Raw genomic sequence first — 19,235 nt, 5'->3', positions numbered from 1 at the left:
TAGACACGTACGTGAACGCCGCAGTTGACGCTGGGGTCGTACGTCCACGTCGCCGCCATATTGGAATGGGCTGAACCATTACGAGGAAACGGGGGTGGTTCCCTGTAACCTTTACATGTTCCAACCAGTTTAAATAATTTGTTTCTGTGGTAAAGGGTTTATTTATCTAGGAGGGTTACAAAAAATGTTATGTCCATTCTTTTTTTAATGTAGAAAGTGGGTGCCGAAGGGAGTGGGTTTGGTTATGTCTTTGTCTGGGAAATATTTATGTTACATGGCCAAAAGGATGATGATGATAATAATCATAATCATAATAATAATCATCATAATCATCATCATCATAATAATCATAATAATCATAATCATAATCATCATAATCATAATGACAACAACAATAACAATAACAATATATATATATTTTTTTATCTGTATAGCACTTATCTAAACAACGTTCCAAAGTGCATGGCAAAAAAACAAATGAATAACAATAAAAGGTACTCAATTCTATTTAATTTTAGGCGCTAAATCATTAACTGGAAGAAACGTCTAGAACCCGACTCAATGTGCAGGTGACATCTGCCTCGACCGGTTGGGGTGAGCAGAGAAGAATAGGGAAGAGAGGAGAGATGAACGGAAAAGAGGGGACAATAAAGAGAGAGAGGGAGGTGGAGAGAGGAGAGAGAAACCAGCAACAGTTGTGTAACCATCATATTTAAGCTCTGTCAGACTGGTTGTTAAAATGAAAATAATAATATTCAGTTGTTCCAAATGGTGTCGTGAATACAGTTAAAAGCCGAACCTGAGGGTAAGCGTAATAATGTAATACCTAATATACATAAATATGTATTTGCTCATATGTTTAACTTGCCTTATGTGAGGATTCATCTCTCGGATATAACATCAGATATCCCCATCTTAAATTTATTCAAGTTACAATGTATTCCAGTGCAGTCCAAGGGTAAATGTTAGCAGCTGAAAAATAGCAGAAGAGGAAGCTTAATGTGGATCATGCTTTAGAAGGGGTTTAGACGTGTTGATGCTTCTTTCCCCACATTGAAATTATCACCTTTTCCAGCATCACCAACTCAGACTACATCTGCAGACGAGTCGAACAGCAGCTGAGTTCATTATATAAGGTGATCACAGTGCTCAGTGTGCTATGAACAAAGTACTTAGTTTGGATTTGGATCTATATAAAAATCAATACAAAACAGCTGCTGCTCCATTCACACTGGAACTAATGTTTTATCTTTTAGTTATGTAAACCTGTTTTGTGTATCTCCTAAGTTACATCAATAACATCTCTAAATAGCTATTTGAACACCACTAATTCTAATGAAACTGCAGCTTTAAGCTATCGATGTGTTTTTATTATTATTCTAATGTGGTTATGGTTCTATGTAGCCTGTTTTGATTACATATTAGTCATATGTTCATGTCTTTTTTCCTTAGAAGATACAGGCCACACAAGCTGCATTCAAATACTTTCATATATATATATTTTATTTATGTAGGGAAACAGCAGAAGACAACCTCACATCATGAGATAATCATTTGCTATTACATCCAACACCTGAATCAGGGACCCAGAAATTTATTGAGCCTTTATACACTTTAACTAAGAAACTAAGAAAAATAAAAGAACAGGTTTAGCAGTTAATCAGATACTTGGCATGTACTATTTGAAATAGTCATCCAACCTGCAAGTCAGTCTGAGGCGATGGGCGTTAACAAGCACAGAAGCACAGAAGCACACACACACAAACACACACACACACACACACAAACACAAACACACAAACACACACACACACATACACACACACACACACACACACACACGGTCTGACTTCTGAAGAGGAAAAGTTAGAACAGGGGAAGAGAAGCTGCTGCTTCTGTTGCTGATGATGCTGAAGAAGAGGGTGATGATGAGGCTTGTGTGAGTTTCTGCGATCCCTCTGGCGGGTGTTTGGCTACAGGACAGAAGGAGGTGGCCGTGATGGGAGAGGAGGAGGACACCCACCCGGAGTTGAAGCACTTTCCTCTGCTGTGGCCTCTCCCCAGGCTCCGCTCTCTCAGTGACACCTCCGGGTTTCGCTCCAGGGTGCTGACCAGGCTCCGGGGAGCCCGCTCAGGTAGGACGACCCAAAAGTCAGATTCCTGTTACAGTTTGTCAAGCAGTTGCTGAGATGCCTCAGTGTTTCATTGCCAGCAAAAATTGGCTCGATTTCATTTGGTGTTGCAAGTTATACCAGTTGCTCTTGGCTAGACAGCATCTCTACATGACTAATAAAGCAGCAGTGACTTCCTGCCCTACATAGAAAAACTTTCCCCCTCGCTTAAACTCTCTTTCACTCTCTCTCCCTCTGTGTTTGTGCCTCTGTAAGTCTTAAATAATAAACACTTTGTCAGCTCATCCTACAGACCTATGTAAAAAGTTCAACATTATACATTATAATATAACATAAGATTTCCTTCCAGATCAACATAACAAATGTGAGGTTTATTGTTCACAACATGGCATATGAGTCATCACTGTTGTCTCTATATGTCACATAATAAGTTAAATGTAGATCTCCTGTGTATAATGAAAGTGATTTTAGGGTTAACTGCACCCAGAAACTTAAATATCAGTGCTTGGAAAAAGGTAAATCATGAAGAAAAAGAAAGACACTAATGAAATCCACAATAAGTGTAATGAAAAGTAAAAAAAATTCAGCAAAAAGTGTTTATTTCTTTGTCACTCAGCAGTAAATCATATGCAGTGAATCATTATTTATGCTTGCATGTATAAGTGTGTAGTTTAGTTTTCACTTTGACATTTGCTGTGTTTTTTGTGAAGAAGTAGTAAAACCATGACACATAAGGCCCGTTGGGAGGAGATGAAACCGGTTCACAGACGTTCTCAGACCTCGGCTTCAGTGTCAGTGTCACAGTTTTTCTGCCTGAGGCCATTGGCTGTTGAGTTGGGCCTGATGTTCTTATTTATTGTCTCTGTGGTTAGAACCACTTCCCATCAGCCGTATTCAGTGCTTCAGCCGAGATGTCAGCCTGCAGCGGTGCCCTCCACTCAAATTACACGCCTACGCCTACTTTGACACACACTGCGGGCATGAAATGTGTTAACGGTCCCACTAGTCTGAAGCTTGAACTTCATATTTGAACTTACTAGAAACTTGACTTCATCACGAAAGTTTATCACAAAAGCCGATTGTTACATTATTAACAGTCATACACAATCTTTACCTTATTTCTGATACTATATGTGGTGTAGATTAAAAACTTAATTTAGCTAAAATCACAAAAGATAATTTTCATGTTTACTCTGTGTTGTGATTTTGTGTAAACTGTGCAGTTTATAAAACAAACACCAGATGGAGCTAATGCACCTTTTACACAGAGCCCTGAAAACAAAGTGCATTGAAATGGCATCTGACACATATGGTGACGTTATAGTTTTACATTGGTCCCAGAGAGTGATGCTTCAGATGCATAATAATCCATCTTCATCTCAAGTTGTGATTCCTCTAGTCCCCTTAATCCTTGTTAGTGTTACACTCCGTGAATCATTTACTGAGGCTAATACACTTGTGGCAGAAGTCATTTTCCCATATGTATAATATATATATATATATATATATATATATATACATATTAAAGGTTCAGTGTGTAGAATTTAGCGAAATCTAGTGGTAAAGTTGCATGTTGCAGCTGAATACCCCACCCGCCACCCTCTCTTTACAAACATGAAAGAGAACCTGTGGAAACCCTCAGTTGACATAAAAACTCAAAAGGTGTTTAGCTTGTCCTGTCTGGGCTACTGTAAAAAAAACATGGCTGCCTCCGTAGAGAGGAGTAAAGTACATAAATATAAAGGGCTCATTCTAGGGTAAAGAAAACAACAATTCATACAATTTCGATGAAACACACTAGTGAAAAAATCACAAGGATTATTTATATTCAATTTCTGCCAATAGATCCCTTTCACCTAAATCAAACACACTGGCCCTTTAAATGTAAGTTCAAGAGCTTATTTGAAATCAGTACCTCTGCCATATGCATGGTAAGGTACATTAGATATCACCAGTTATCACCAGTTTTTATATAAATGTTACTTGAGGAGAATAGTTCCTCTGTAAAAATTAATTCGTCATCAAAATTATGAAAAGATTGAGATGAGTACACAATCGCACCATGTGTTGAGCAGTGATTTTAACAAAAACTGCAGCTGAAGGAATCTTTTTATGAGATTTTTATTGAAAAATATTGAATATTATTAATAATCCAACACAAGAACATAGTTTTGTATATTCATAAGATTATGCTGAATAGCCAAATGTGTAATATGTTAATAAAAACACCTACATTTAATGCTATCTTCTATCTCTGTGTATTAGAACAGGAGAATGCACATGAATGTGTGTCTAAATAAGAACTCACATTAGAGTAGTGTTGGGTGTTTGTGAGAAAAAATCTATTTGGAGTAATGTTCAGCTCCAGATGGAAAATAGCACGTTGTCTTCCCAAAGGTCACTGTAACGCTCCCGTAATTACACAGGCAGAGAAAAGAGGGAAGACGAGAAGAGGGAGATAATAGGGAAGAAGAGAACAGAAGAGGCGACAATGGAAGGCGAGGTCAAGAAGATGAAGAAACAATAAGGGTCAAAAGGAGGAGAGAGGAGAAAGGAGACAGTTAAATGGAGACAAAGAAAATGTATGTAAACAGCAAATAGAGGAGAGGAGGCAAAAAAAAGGATGCAGAGACAGGATGATTAAGGAGGACGAGGAGGCAGATGGAGAGGCTGGAGAAAAGAAGAGGACAACAGAGGAGTGTCAGTGCGCTCTGCTCCTACTGGGTACTCTCCTCGAAATAACATTAATTACACACTCTCTGAGTCTGCAACAACTACTTGTTAAATGTTCAGTAATGCAGAGAGCAGCCCGTCCCTCTCCACTGCCCACACGCAGGCTCTCCTCAGACACTGAAGCTTTAACAGCCCCAAACCGACCCAAAAGGTTGGGTGAAGCTTTTCCTCTTTCTGCTGCTGTGTCACATTTGATCACCAAAGTTTTTACAGTTCGTCCTACAGGGGGATATCAATGTCAGTACAGACACTTCACACAGTAAAACTCAGGGCATTGAATCACCAACACAAGTAGGATTCATCCTCTGGGGACAATGAGTGTCTGTACAAAATTTAGTCGGAATTTATTTTACAGTGCAATGAGACCTAAAAATCCATATATCATTTACACAAAATAAGATGATGTTCTCCACTAGACAGTAAACAACCCAATAAGATCTATCAAGCTGCACAAAACTAGAAATAATATGTTCCTCATTTTACATTAACCCAAAGAACTGTTATCAGACCATTTAATGCTATAACGATTTCAGTCTACACTTAAGAGTTGGGCCCAGTTTTACAATGTTTCTTGTGTTGTTTGATGGGTCAACAAAACTTTGGACTTTAACACGGGAGGCCGCAGCTCCCACCGACAACACTGGTCTTTGTACAGTGGTGGATTTAACCCATGATTGGAGAAGTTCCCTGACACTGACCTTTACATTGTCATTGTAACCATGACAATGATGTTTCCCTTACTTTAACCAAAGCTGCTTTCAGACGTGTACTGGATTCTGCAGTGTCTCCGTATTCTAAAGACTAAAAGACGCTCCGTAGTTTCTGTGCACTTTCTCCACCCGGCCTCCTGGTATAATGTCCGTAGAAATTTCGGAGAAGTCGTCGTGAAAACAAAGTGGGGGGGGGGGGGGGGGGGGTTGACGCATCCAACACACAAGAGATGCAAAAAGAAAACAAATATCTCCCAGTGAAAAAGCGATGACACACACGACACAGACGAAGATGTCAAGAGAGTTAGTGGTGATAAGAGCTGACGCACGTGTGTGTGTGTGTGTTGTCAAGAAGATCACGTGATCTCCGCAGCGGAGTTAACATGTCACTTCCTGCCCTCTGCCTGCTGCGCCCGGCTGCTCCACCTCTCGTCTGAATAATGCAGAGGATTGGTTGGTGTTGTGAACGTGTCTGTGCAGAGAACTTCCTGCAGGGTTGTGCATGTGTAAAAAGGCCGATTGTGGGTAAACGCCAATTCTTCGTATTTTACCAGCAGGTCATCATGAAAACAGCTCAAGTCAAGTTTGTGCCTAACCGTAACCACAGCGTTTTGGTATTGTAAAATGTTTTAACAGTTTTTAATAGTGATGTGTAACATATCTGGTAGGTGCAGATGACTGATGTTATCCTGCTGGCAGGGGTGAGGGGCGGAGCTTGTAAATTGCTTCTTTGTGTTGTTCTAAAAAGCATTTACAAACATTTGTGTTTGACCTGCTGTTATCTCATTCTGAAGTAAGATACACCACAATATTATAAGTTATTATAAGTTGATACCAAATCAACTTGTTAACATCACATTCTTGCTCTCTGTACGTGCAATCTTACTAATGTATACTTTTGAAAACTAACAATACTTTTTCATTGGTGTTATTCTCACATCTAATGGTGTGAAAAGAGGAACAGACTATGTGTGTTTAAAAAAAAAATTGAACTTGTTTATTTAGTCTGAGACTGTGTGAGTGTGTGTGTGTGTGTGAGTGTGTGTGTGTGTGTGTGTGTGTGTGTGTGTGTGTGTGTGTGTGTGTGTGTGTGTGTGTGTGTGTGTGTGTGTGTGTGTGTATGTGTGTGTGTGTGTGTGTGTGTGTGTCTGTGTGTTGTTGGAGTTGATGAGCCAGTTGCTTTTTCTTTTCCCTTGGGGGGAGCAGTTTCATTCGACTGCATCAGAAGTCAAAGCATCAGTAACTCCGTGTGGTTACTCACTAACCTTTTTAACTTTATTAATAGTTGTACAAACGCCTCAACAGCAGATGGACAGGATGTTACCATTACACTGCAGAGTCGCTCATGATGTGTACATACTGTAAGTGTTTGTACGTGTGTGTGCCTTATGGAAATGTAATAAAGACATGAGATTTTAAAATTTAAGACATTGACAAGTGTTAGTGCGCATGTCTATCTAGAGTTATTAGGGCCAATTTAGGTTCAATACCATCATTGTGAGGACATTTTGTGTGTGTGTGCGTGTGTGTGTGTCTGTTTTGAAGGGGACATGTAACACCAATGACATACAGATGACGTATTTACTGGGATGAGTGGCTCTTCAACCTGCCTCTCAGCTCATCTTCTATTCTATATCTGTACCTGTGAGTCCTCTCTATTTCTACGTCTGTGTGAGGGTAACTCAACAGTATATGTGTATTGATTTATTTAGCTTTGAGATTATTACTGATGTTATGTTTATGACCTGCATTGTTTTTATCACGGTGTAGTCACGGTGACGCCATGGTCTTTATCTGTGTAGTTTATTTCTCCATAATATTAATTGTCTTCCTGAGTAACAATAATGCTTATTTTTATATTTATATATGTAATATGTTACTAATTGAGGGATTGACAGTTAATTGTGGTTTTATAATGAGCATGCAAAAGATTCAATTAGTAATTTAAATTTTTTCTAAAGCGCAAATCAATGATCTTGTCTTTGTAAATTTAATAATTTTCTCGTTCATGAACAATAATTGGACAAAAGCAGTAATGTGAGGAGTTCACTACACAAGAAGAATTATTATCATCTGCTGAATATAGACTGACTGGCAATAAAAATACAGGTGAAGAAAAGTGCAGCAAAGAAAAGTAAACACACTAAACACACGAATCAATCTTCCTGCTGAGGTGACGCGTGTCTCTTTCCTTTTCCTTCTCTTTCTCTATACATTCGTCCTCAATAACGATTCCTCTCCTCTCCTACGTCACAGTGGGACCTCAACACAGCAGGGAGATTGAAAAAGTAAATGAGACATGGAGGAGACAGACTCAGTAGCCAGAGGAATGAGAGAGAGAGAGAGAGGGAGATAAACATAGATTGAGAGAGAGAGGGAGAGAATGAGGAACAGAGATGGAAACAAACATTAACTTTTAATGCTCTTTATTAGAGCGAGGGGAGTCAGGGGGGAGGGAGGAAATGAGGGTGGGTGAGTAGCAGACAGTGGAGAGAGACTGAGGGAGGGAGGGAGGGAGAGAGGCAGGGCGGAGTGACGAAGGAGGGAAGTAGATAGCGAGGGAGAGAGAGAGAGAGAGGGAGGGGAGAGAGAATGGGAGAAGGAGGAAGACTGTGAGGAAGGGAGGAGGGGGAGTCAGTGGGGGGTAGGGAGGGAGGGAGGCAGAGAGGCGGTGTGTCGGGAAGAGGCGAGGATCAACTCACACTGCTGATAACATTACCTGCAGGGTCAAATCATGGAACATGATGGTGAGTTTCCTCCTCGTATTATACGCTTCTCTTCCCCTGTGCATGTGTCTCATTGACTATGAGTGTGTGTGTGTGTGTGTGTGTGTGTGTGTGTGTGTGTGTGTGTGTGTGTGTGTGTGTGTGTGTGTGTGTGTGTGTGTGTGTGTGTGTGTGTGTGTGTGTGTGTGTGTGTGTGTGTGTGTGTGTGTGTGTGTGTGTGTGTGTGTGTGTGTGTGTGTGTGTGTGTGTTAATTCAACAGAAGGCTTGTTAGTCACACACACACACTCAGAATCTTTCCACTTCTTCTTCTCCTCACATGTTGTCCTTATATGTAGCTTTGGATGTCACCTGTTTGCCATTTACATGTAAACTGTGTGTGGCCATATTACAGTGTATGTTGAAAGCTTTAAAAAAAAAAAAACAATCAGTGGAATTGATTTAGAAAAGAGGCCATAATGCTTTTAAACGTGCACTCGACTCAGTGTTGGTGTGTGTGTGTGCGACAGGAGCATCTGACCATTGTTGTCAGAAGATCATTTGGCCGAGTGGCTGCCGTCTCAAAAAGCTGCAGAGGAGCCGGAGCTGTTTTTTTCTAGTGGACCTTTGCCATGGTTTCATAATTTCAAATAAATATGGCAGTGACAACAACACACACAGTCATGCATTATGTTCAGGTACACTACTTTACAGACTCTACCCAGCTACACCCTGTTCAATATTAATAAGGTGCTAATGCTGCAAGGAGAACACTTAATAACATTAAGGTTGGCCATATCATCACTTAACCAGGCTCCTGGTGCGCGGTGAGGGCCGGTTCTGCTGATAACATTTTCACTTAAACATTGTTTGGCAATGCTTATGAGGCAATGAAGATTCTGTGCTTAACTGTGAAGGCAATTATTGGTTTTATAAGTCGGCCCACAGTTGCATTATAACATTTCTTAAAGGGCTTAGACGAAGCCACATCCACACTAATGGAAGCAACTTAATTGCCAGGGTTCCTGTAGAGGAAAGAAACGTATTAAGAGCAATGACTCCAGCTGGGCTTGTGTCAAAGCCATCTTGGGTCCACTGGACTGAATGACAATGATTTGTTGCTGCATCGGTTGGTGACACACTCAGCGAGAGGAGACAGGCTTGGGCTATATCGGGCCCCTGTTATCTAATATAGTTTAATTACTGTTTGCAGAGGTTGTCATAACATATCACAGTGTTAAATAGACAAAAAACCTCCAGCTGCCATGTGCTAATAAAGACGAGGGAGAGCTCTGGAGTTTGGGCTCGTAGCTGTTGTGTTTACGCTGTTGTCTCAGGTAAGCTTTACAACAGTAAACCCACTTTAATCCATGATCCTTTATTTGTGTGTGTGTGTGTGTGTGTGTGTTGACAGCGACGTGGGCTGCGTGCTGAATACGTACAAAACAAATGCAATGCAAAGCAGTATCTGTGATTTTGCACAGATGCATATTCATGTTATATGATATGTGTGCGTGTGCGTGTGGACAATGAGAGTGCGGCTCGGCCACGAAGCCCATCTGTGTATTTTCTCTGCACATTGTTGAGTGTGTCCTATTATTATAGAATTGGAGATTTGCAGTCGGCACTTTACGGAGACAACATTGAACAGATTTGTCATGAGCACAAAACAATGGTCTGTATTTATCTAGTGCTTTTCTAATCTTGACCATCCACCCGTTCACACACACATTTATACAGTGGATCTATGTGCAGCACTTCCTCTAGCACACATCAGTCAAACACTGCCGGCACATTTGGGGTTCAGCATCTTGCCCAAGGACACTTTAACCATCTGGTTAGAGGACAACCCGCTGTACCTCCTGTGCCACAGCCGCCCCACAATGCAATGCACAACACTTCCATTTTGTTAAGAAGTTACAGTTTTTTTCTTTAAGGGACAAATCCTGTCGCTGTGACAGACTTTGACATTTGATACCCATCCATCCAACTCTTCTTTTTTTTAAAGAGAAATATACTTTTGTTGATGTTATAAATCACTGAATGTCTTAATTGGCAGGGACAATAATCTTGTTGGAGAAAATTATGTATTATTTTATCTTGCTGTTCAATCTGCCCGACTGCTACTTTCAAACCAAAACCCGGTGTGTCAGTTATCTGGACGCGGATGAAAGCAACCATCGGCAGCCAGTGGTGTAGTTAGATTAAAACAAACCACGCAGAGTCTCCATGAGAATAATAACATCCTGAGCAACAGCCACACGACGCAACCGAGCAAACACGACTGTGGACGCTCAGAACAGCTGTTTCGCCCATTGACAGTGGCTCTCCTCGAAATCAGTGCAGATGTGGCCTTATATAGTTAGAATATGGGGGTGTAGAAATAAATGCTGGCTGGTATTTGTTTACTCTCCCAATTCCCTGTCCTCTCGTGGCCTCATATCACACACTTCTGAGGCCCGGCCAAGGCTTGTGTTTTCTTTATGTCTGTGATTCTGAGACGCGTTTACACTTTCTCGCTACCGTGGCCTTTATTCCGTGTGTTGATATTATTACAGAGCTCCAGAATATCAATCTTTCCTCTCACTCTTTCTCTCCCCGTCTTCTCCTCCGCCCGTCTCTCTCTCTCTCTCTCTCTCATGCTCTCAGGCTGAACGTCTGGCAGGATGTCAGCTATTGATTTATACAGGCAACATTTTAGCAATGATGGCGGCTTATGGGTTGCGCCAAACAGAATACAACAAACAGGAGATCAGGTTTCAGACGAGTTGGCTGGCAGATGGGAAGAGGAAGAGAAATGACAGTAACCACTGCTGTATCAATACAACAAAAGAAAGGACTTATATCACTTGAATAGGAATGTACATTGAGTTATAAAAGTGGAGCAATGGAACAAGCACATGCTTGTAAGGAGGAGTTATTGGATATTGGTTGGACTGGACTGTAAACAGGCTTCTTTTCACTGCGTGGATGTGGGTCATGTGCAGGAACTACGTTGCTCACTATTAAGTTACGATTTCAGATGATTATCAGCAAAAGACAATGAGCGCCACAATTATTCCAAGAGCAATTTTCTGCCTACACAGGTGAACGATAAATGTCAGCTCACGAATAGCAAGAAAGTCAGAAGAAACTTAATGAAACTGTACTAAAGACATCAGTAAACCTCACTTCAAAACTCTTTAAAACATTAAATTATCAGGACAAACTGAGCAAGAGTCAATGTTCTTACATCGAAGTACCACTCCTCAATTATCTGCTTATTTATGACTGTGATGGAGATATTTGATGAAGCTTAATTGAATGTGCAACTGGAATATTCCTCAAATGAGTAGAAACACAGTGAAATTCTATTTTTCCCCATTGTTTTCACGTTGGATCAATTATGAGGAGCAGTTTCCCTCCGTTGAGGTTTTACTGCTGCTCTTTTTAACCACATTATCTTGTTGACTTCTTCTGCAATGGTTTAATGGCACCCGATCAGACTTGCAACTCCCAATTATTGCCGACCAGTAATGGATGGAAACGTGCATTAAATTGCATTTTCTGTATTTGCGTAATTATTGTGGAAATTCTTTTAAAATTTGCGTCAAATTTGGTTGCAAGGGGCATTAATATTCATACAAAAAATCGATAGCGTGACAAATGCCATGATAGACATTTTACAGGTTACTAACAATCCCAAGGATACTGCAACTTGTTATTCGTATGTATTTGATAGATGAAGATTTGGACCAGTGAAGCTCCAGTGAGATTCAGTAAATTTGTTTTCCGAGACCATTTAAGTCCAGTTCCTCTCAGTTGCGTGTGGTTTGCTTGATAAACAGGGTCTGTTACCCTCTGAGTCACACTTGACTGTTTTGACAGTTTGTGGTCTGAATCATGATCCTGGTGCAGCGATGTCCGGTCCCTGACTTTCTAAAAAGAAGTAGAAGGTAAAAGTTCTCACACCTAAACCATGCATTTAGTCATGTAAAGGAAATGAACACCCACACATGCACATATGCACAATAGATTGCCTGTATTGGGCTCTGACATGGACCCTTGCAGAAACAGAGTTTAATAAATACATGAAGGGGAGGAGAGAAAAGCTCTGAAAAGTAGCACTTAAACAATTATTACCTCCTTGTTCCGCTGAGGCTACTACTTAATATTTGATGACTCCTTTCCTTTCTTCTGGCCCTCCTCCTCCTTCTCCTCTTCCTCCTCCTCTTCTCATGTCTTTTCTTTTTTTTTATTCCGGCCAATGAAAAGGTCAGGCACCCTCAGTTGATTCTCTTGACTCTGAACATATTCCCAAAGATCTCTAGTTTAGACCTTTGGATTTTCATGCACAGATTTACAGAGAAGCACCAGATTGAACTTAATTAAATCCAGAGGGAGCTTTTCCCTTCGTTTTGCAAAATGGTGTAACGTGAATTTGTGCCCTGGCGCGTTTCAAGATGCGTTCAAACAACATAACAACATCTTTATCTGTGCATTTTTTATGGAAAAGCTTTGACTTTCTTGACCTCTCTGTCGGTTTTCTGCCTTTTGAGCACATGAACACATTCACATTCACCTTTGGTCATCTCCTCGTACAAGGAATGCTGAGTGCATGGAAAACACAATTTCTCACTCTGTTAGACCTGCTGTTTAGTAATCTGAATTTTAAACTACGCAATCTTTAAAGATGTGGTGGAGGGTGTAATGAAAGAATAAATTGGGAAACATTACAGCGAGTTAATGACGTTACCTCTCTGTGAATGCTAACGTCGTCAGTTTCCTCTGTTAACTTTACTAAATCCCTCCGTCCCTCTGTCCTTCACATTCTATCACCTCCTCACAGACTTCCTTCCTGTCTCAGTTTATTAAGTTCCATCTTTTTCACTTCAGCTAAATGATGTATTCCAGTTCACAGACGTCACTGTCGGATGTAGAAGCTTGAAGGTCACTTATTTATTTATTTAAATCCAATCAATGAGTTGACTGAGAGATGCAAGATGTCGGCTACAGGATTGGTCACCCCATTTCTCCAGTGTGTTATATTTTGTTTAGTTTTCAACTTCAGTTTTATTTTGTCTTATTGCTTCAACCAAGAGAAAGATTGTGCAGTAATGATTTCATACATGATTACACTGTCTATGGCCTCTTACCATTCAATGGCTTAGTGTGAAGTTACCACTAGATGGCAGTCTTGGCTTGAAACCTCACATCGTGTGTGTGCGTTTGTCAAGCCTGGTTCTGCATGGTCTCAGCTGACACTCTGTTGACAGTGATGACAGATAAAGCTCGCTCTCTCTCTCTCTCTCTCTCTCTCTCTCTCTCTCTCTCTCTCTCTCTCTCTCTCTCTCTCTCTCTCTCTCTCTAACACCACACAGATTATATTGAGTGACGCACTGTGGCAGCAGTGTTTAGCTTGGTTTGCCACATTTGTCAGTGTCGTGACGTGAGGTCATGTGTCTAGTGTTAAACAGATATTATCTCTGTGATCTTTTATCAAAGCTTTTTTACACACTGACAAACCCTGACAGATTTCGCTCCCATTTGAAAGCTGCACTTAGGCTCATCTCATTTTTTCAAAAGAGTGTACACTGCAGAATTGGGTTAGTGTACTGACACTCTGCCACCAGCTACACACACTGTACATGTCCTAATATCATAGATTCGTTATGGACCCTATAAGTTAAAGAATATTGTGCCACACTGGGGTTTGTTGAACCAATGATATCTTGGTTTGTTTAAATTAATGTAAACAAGTTATATCAACACAATTTAAAGCTTTAATTTGAAAAGAAAGCAAAACTAAGAGTTTTTCTGTTCTTGTTTTCTCCGACCAAATAATAGATATAAATAGATAAATGAATAATGAAAATGATGGTAAGTTGCCAATCAACTTCCTTACGATACCTCTTACCCTGGCAGCCCTCCTCCATCCGATATTATCTCTCCCTGCAGCTTCAACGGACAATGGGAGTGAGGTCTATTTGTGGATATCTGTGATATCCAGACGTGAGCAGGTCTCTGTCACGCACTGTTTGGTCTATGGTCTGAACACACAAGCATATCTTATCTTTATTATTGTTTAGTGAATTAAATGTTCAAAAATGCTCAAGCGAACATACTCATTTTACTTGGGACCAATAGTCAAAAGCCCCAAGTTGAATTTACTTTCATACAACACTGTCAATCATAAACTGTGTAGATGGATGACCTGACAGCTCCCCAAATTTTGTTTTTACTCCTTTGCATCTGTTGTCTTGTTGTTAGAAACGTCATTGACACGCAGACTCTGACATTTTCATTTTTGTGTTCTCACATGACTCATTTGGAGTTCTCACATGTTCCGGACATTGTGCTGGGGGGACTGGCAGGGGGAAGTTTTCTGAACTTTTTGTTTCAGCACACCCAGAAAGACTTTCAGGACAATGTCCGGAGTTCAGCACTCGCCTGAAAGCCGCTTGTGAGCGTGTTTTCTCAGGTTTAAACCATCCCGCTCCGGCAGAACCTCGCTGTCCGTCAAGCTTTTCAATCTCTCCCTGGGTAAAACTGTTGGAAGTGTCGGAGCTCCTCACCCTTTGACCCCGGCAGCGCCTCTAATCTGCGCGGAGGAATGAGAGGCATTCTTCAGCTGCTGCAGCAGGAGGTGGAGGAGCTGCTGGTGGGAGGGGAACTTACGACGTAGTAGCGACCCAGTCAGTCACTGAAGTTTCCAGCGACTCGGCCATCACGGTCTGGAGCCGTCCTCCCTGAGATGAGCGCACTCGGCGGAGGGGATTTACGCGGGGAAACAAGGCGGTGATCGCGGGGGTTTAGTGGAGCGCGGTCCGGCTCCGGATCATCCGAATATGGGTCAGACGGCCGTGTCGGCTGTGTCCCAGCCCGCGAGCGGTGAGTGTGTGTTTCTGTGCATGCGTGCAACGTATCTGCAATGTATCTCACACACACACACATACACAGACACACACATTCCGCTATCTTCATCCAGGAAGTCCTCTTTTTCGTTTCTGTCGAAGCTTTGCGCACAAACAAAGCGCGCGGCGGTTTCCTGCCGAAGGGAAGTGAGTGAACTGTGTTTTTAAAATGAATTTCAAACTCTCCTGACATCCCCGTGCGAGTCTTTGTGAGGCTGACACGGATCCAGATCGGGAATCAGGGCAGAGGAGTCCAGGGTTTGACTCGTGTTTGTGTACTTTAGCTGCCACTTTGACACATGAACTGAGGCTTCAGACCATGTTTGTTTACCCACAGAGTGAACTGAGGATCATCGGAAGCCCAGGATTTACATTTCATTCACGATCAGGACCGTAATAACCCGAGAATATGCCAAGTTTACTTCAGTTCAGAGTCTTTCTAAAGGTTAAGTACAAATAGTGTTGAAAATAATAACGACATAACAATAATAAAGTAAATATTCAGTATCTTATCTTAGATTAAAAGTGCAGGAGTATAATCAACCTGCTTGTCTTGTCCTTTCCCTATTCTGTACTAAAGTATAAATCCACACTCCCTTCAGTGTACATCCTTACTACGTACTACATAGCAGTTGTCTTCTCCGATTTCAGATGTCAACGTGCTTTCAATTCCTCTTCTGGTTTTTTATGCCTCTTGTGAATGATGAATCTTTTTCCATCGTATCAAACTGTCTGAACAGAAACAATTTTTGCTTTGTTTGATTTCCTCCCTTAGTCAATTCTCCAAGAATCACCCCACAAATTAACGTACATACTTCTGAGATTGGTGCAAGACTAACAATAGCCGCGTCTCAATTAAGCGGCCGCATCCTTCGGAGGACCAGGTCTAGTCGAGTTTACCACTGGAGGCAATTATTAACCACGATCTGAAGTACTATATTGATTAGTGCACGCAGGGGTTGTCTATCACATCTTTGGCCATAACTCAAGATTCCGTTAAGCAACGTTGATTTAACTCAATAACGACATTTGTGCTATTTCCTGGACATACAAAGGATATCTTCACATCGGATGAAGGGAAAACAAATGATGGAATACATTGAATGAAAACCTGTATACACTGAAGACTACAAGCACAATATACTGAAAAAACACTAGAAATGTTCAGTTTTTCTCTGTGCCCTATGATGAAATAACAGACATGATACCGACTAACCAGCCGGTTTTGTGCGTGGGATCACTGCTGCGTTTGTAATGAGGAAGGAATTGCAAGCCATGCTTCCAAAGATAAATATTTGTTTGGACAAGATATTTCGGCTATGACCGAGTAGCTGAAATATCACCCATTTGAAAAGTTGAGCCTTGACACAGATGGAGCTCCAGCCGTGGTTGACCCACAAAAGGGAGCAATGGTCAAAAAAAGAAACATGTTCTCGAAGTCTTGATCCAAGTGATATAGCTCTATAGGCCTATGCAGCTGTAAAACACATTGAGAGTCTGTGTACACATTCCCTGAATGTTATTGAAACTATCATTTCCACAATTCATCAAAAGCAGAAATCTAAACAGTCGACAGTTCAAGGAACTTATGAGTGAGCATTAGTCAGGATACAGAGATCTTTTAACTCGCTGATGGAGGGAGAACTTTACTTCCTCAGAGAACTACACTGGAGCTATGACAGTTCAGAGTAAATTGAATATATTTAGACTTTGGACTGTTGGTTGGTGAAATTTCAAGACGTCACCGTGGCTTCTTGGAGATTACGATGGAGACTTTTCAGGGGATCAGTGTTTTCAGTGTGGGATCGTATAGACCTTGGTCTCTCTGTGTGTGAGTCATAACTGTAAATATTTACCATCCATCCACATTTTGATGGGAAAGCTTTGAGGCAGTAAAGTAGAGGAAGTGATCAAGGATGCCAACTGAAAACAAAACTGGACCTTCTTATTACTCGGTCAGCGTTTACAGTCAAACCGAGACTGATTTGTTGCGCACTAAGGTCAACATGCATAGGAACCTGAGGCTATAATAATGATGTATGTGCTCTGAACTGCTGTATTACGGGGTTACACATTGAAGATGTGCTGAGCTTTGAATGCTGAATCCACAGTTCTGAGAGCAGGGGGGGGGGGGATTGACCCATGAAGCTGATATCCTGTGAGCGCTGACATCTGATTACCGTGCGTTAAAACATTGTAAAGCTGCGATTTCCTGTTTGATTTCCTTCTGGTGTGCCACTCTTGACCTAATCCGAGCTGTTCAGCCCTGTGAGGATCATGAGTTGAGGCTGTACTGTAGCTCTCTGTCCCACATTGGACTGAGATTTGGAAGAAATGACCCAAGTGTTACAACTGGAGCTAATGCCCGGCGTGGCCCCTCCCTCCCTCCGCTCTCGTCCAACACCTCCTGTTGCCTTGTTTTCTTCTTCTTTCCTTCTCTACGCTCCTCTCTCCCATATTTTTCTTTTTGCCCCACCTCAGTTTCCACCTCTCCCCTTCTCTCTCTCTTTTTCCCCCCTCTCTCTCTCTCTCTCTCTCACCCACTCAGTCCCTTTTCCTCCGTTCGTGATGTCTGGTTCTTCCCTCCCTGGTGACTTGCAGTGAAGGAAGGAAGCCTCTCCCTTTCCCCTCCTTCTCAACACATGTTCCTGCCATAAGGTCTGAAAAAAACAAAAAACATGCTGGCTTTGTCACAATACACCACCACTTCATCCCGGGAATATCCTATCAGACAATGCATGACAATGAAAACATGAAGAAAATAACAAATGGCCTGTGTGTCATGGCGCAATATTCTCAGTTTATTGGAAAAAATAAATCCTGCGGGGTTAGTTTCCCCTCAGATTTCTGCGGTGTCTCCAGTTGTGTTTCTGATTATTCCGTTCACTTCCACAGCTGCTATCCAAATCCTGATTCAGCCTTCTAGTATGACACTGTGAGTCAGTAGTTGCAAGGAAAACACGTCGGTCTGAAATCCCGTGTGCAATCATGGAGTCGTGTCAGCAGTTGTTATGTGTAATAACATCCCTGGGTTAAACTGGGCTGGATTTAAGCCACATTGTTGTAATTAAAAAGCTGTAGTCAGCATTATTTTGGTAAAACTTTATTGCTTTTCTCAGATGAATCCGTCTCGCCTGAAAAGCAGGATTACCGCTGTAATGTTTGCACTTCCTGTGTGTGGTGAATGGTTTTGAATTTAATTCACTCAGGTTTGCTTAAAGGTCAGTTATTCAAATTCATTTGTCAAATTATGGAAATATCTCCTCGTGGCCCGATGTCCATCAGTCCTGTGTGCGCTCCACTCTGCAGCTCTAACTCTGTGGGAAACTGAGCCACCCAATTACTGCCAGTCAGCAACAGGGGGCGTTCATGTTCATGCACAGGGGAAGCAAAAGAGTAAGAAGAAGAAGAGGGGAGTTGGGGGGGAAGAGGGCAGTGGAAGTGAAAGGTGGTAAATCTGCCACATGTTTATGTGGTGAAATGAACACCACGTTCATTAACTGCTGGGCACTAGCTCGGTTTAGGCAGGACCTGCAACTGCATTTACGTGATTTGATTGGCTGGTGCCTGTGCTGGAGTATTTGTTTAAATGTGATTTGATTGGCTGGTGCCTGGACTGCTGCTTGAAAAGTTGAGCTTTTTCTAAAGTTCTACCAAAGTCAGTGTGAAGCAATGGAACCACAATGCAGTTGTGCATGATGTCACCCCATTCAAAGTGAATACGCAGAGTTTCCGTTGAAGCCTCCAAAGATCGGTGGGAAGAAGCTGAAGCACTGGACTTCAACCCTGCCCTCGTGCCGTAGTTTTCATCAGCAAAACATTTAATTTATCATTTAATGTGACCAACTGTTATAGTTTGTCTTTCTATGCTTTGAACTTTGAGCTTCATTAGACTCCAGAAGTGTTTGTTTACTGATAGTGGTCCATTCTGTCACTTCCTCTGCAACTCACATTAACACATTTTCAGTTCAAAACAATCCTTTTCACATAAAAATGCTGCTAAGGTTTTTTTTTTCTTTTATCTAGTGAAGATTTAATTAAATGCACATTGAAATAAAGCTAAA

General features: G+C 41.4%; 1 protein-coding gene across 5 annotated transcripts in view; it reads left to right on the top strand.

The window, feature by feature from the left end:
- Positions 1-1,846: 1,846 nt before the first annotated feature.
- The window catches only part of phactr2 (phosphatase and actin regulator 2), a 31,052-nt gene continuing 13,663 nt past the window's right edge, over positions 1,847-19,235 (top strand). The window contains exon 1 of one of the 5 annotated variants that reach the window (XM_034608787.1): positions 1,847-2,135. In XM_034608787.1, the coding sequence (XP_034464678.1) occupies positions 2,000-2,135 (136 nt within the window). In that variant the 5' untranslated portion in view covers positions 1,847-1,999. Of the gene's footprint in view, positions 2,136-8,220; positions 8,323-14,706; positions 15,149-19,235 lie in introns of those variants that run through there. The other 4 variants (XM_034608790.1, XM_034608789.1, XM_034608788.1 and 1 more) reach the window with 4 other exon arrangements.

This window comes from Hippoglossus hippoglossus, chromosome 15, assembly GCF_009819705.1.
Source record: "Hippoglossus hippoglossus isolate fHipHip1 chromosome 15, fHipHip1.pri, whole genome shotgun sequence".
Classification (NCBI taxonomy): Eukaryota; Metazoa; Chordata; class Actinopteri; order Pleuronectiformes; family Pleuronectidae; genus Hippoglossus; species Hippoglossus hippoglossus.
The sequence above is the reverse complement of the archived record's forward strand: the minus strand, read 5'-3'. Positions and strand labels throughout refer to the sequence as shown.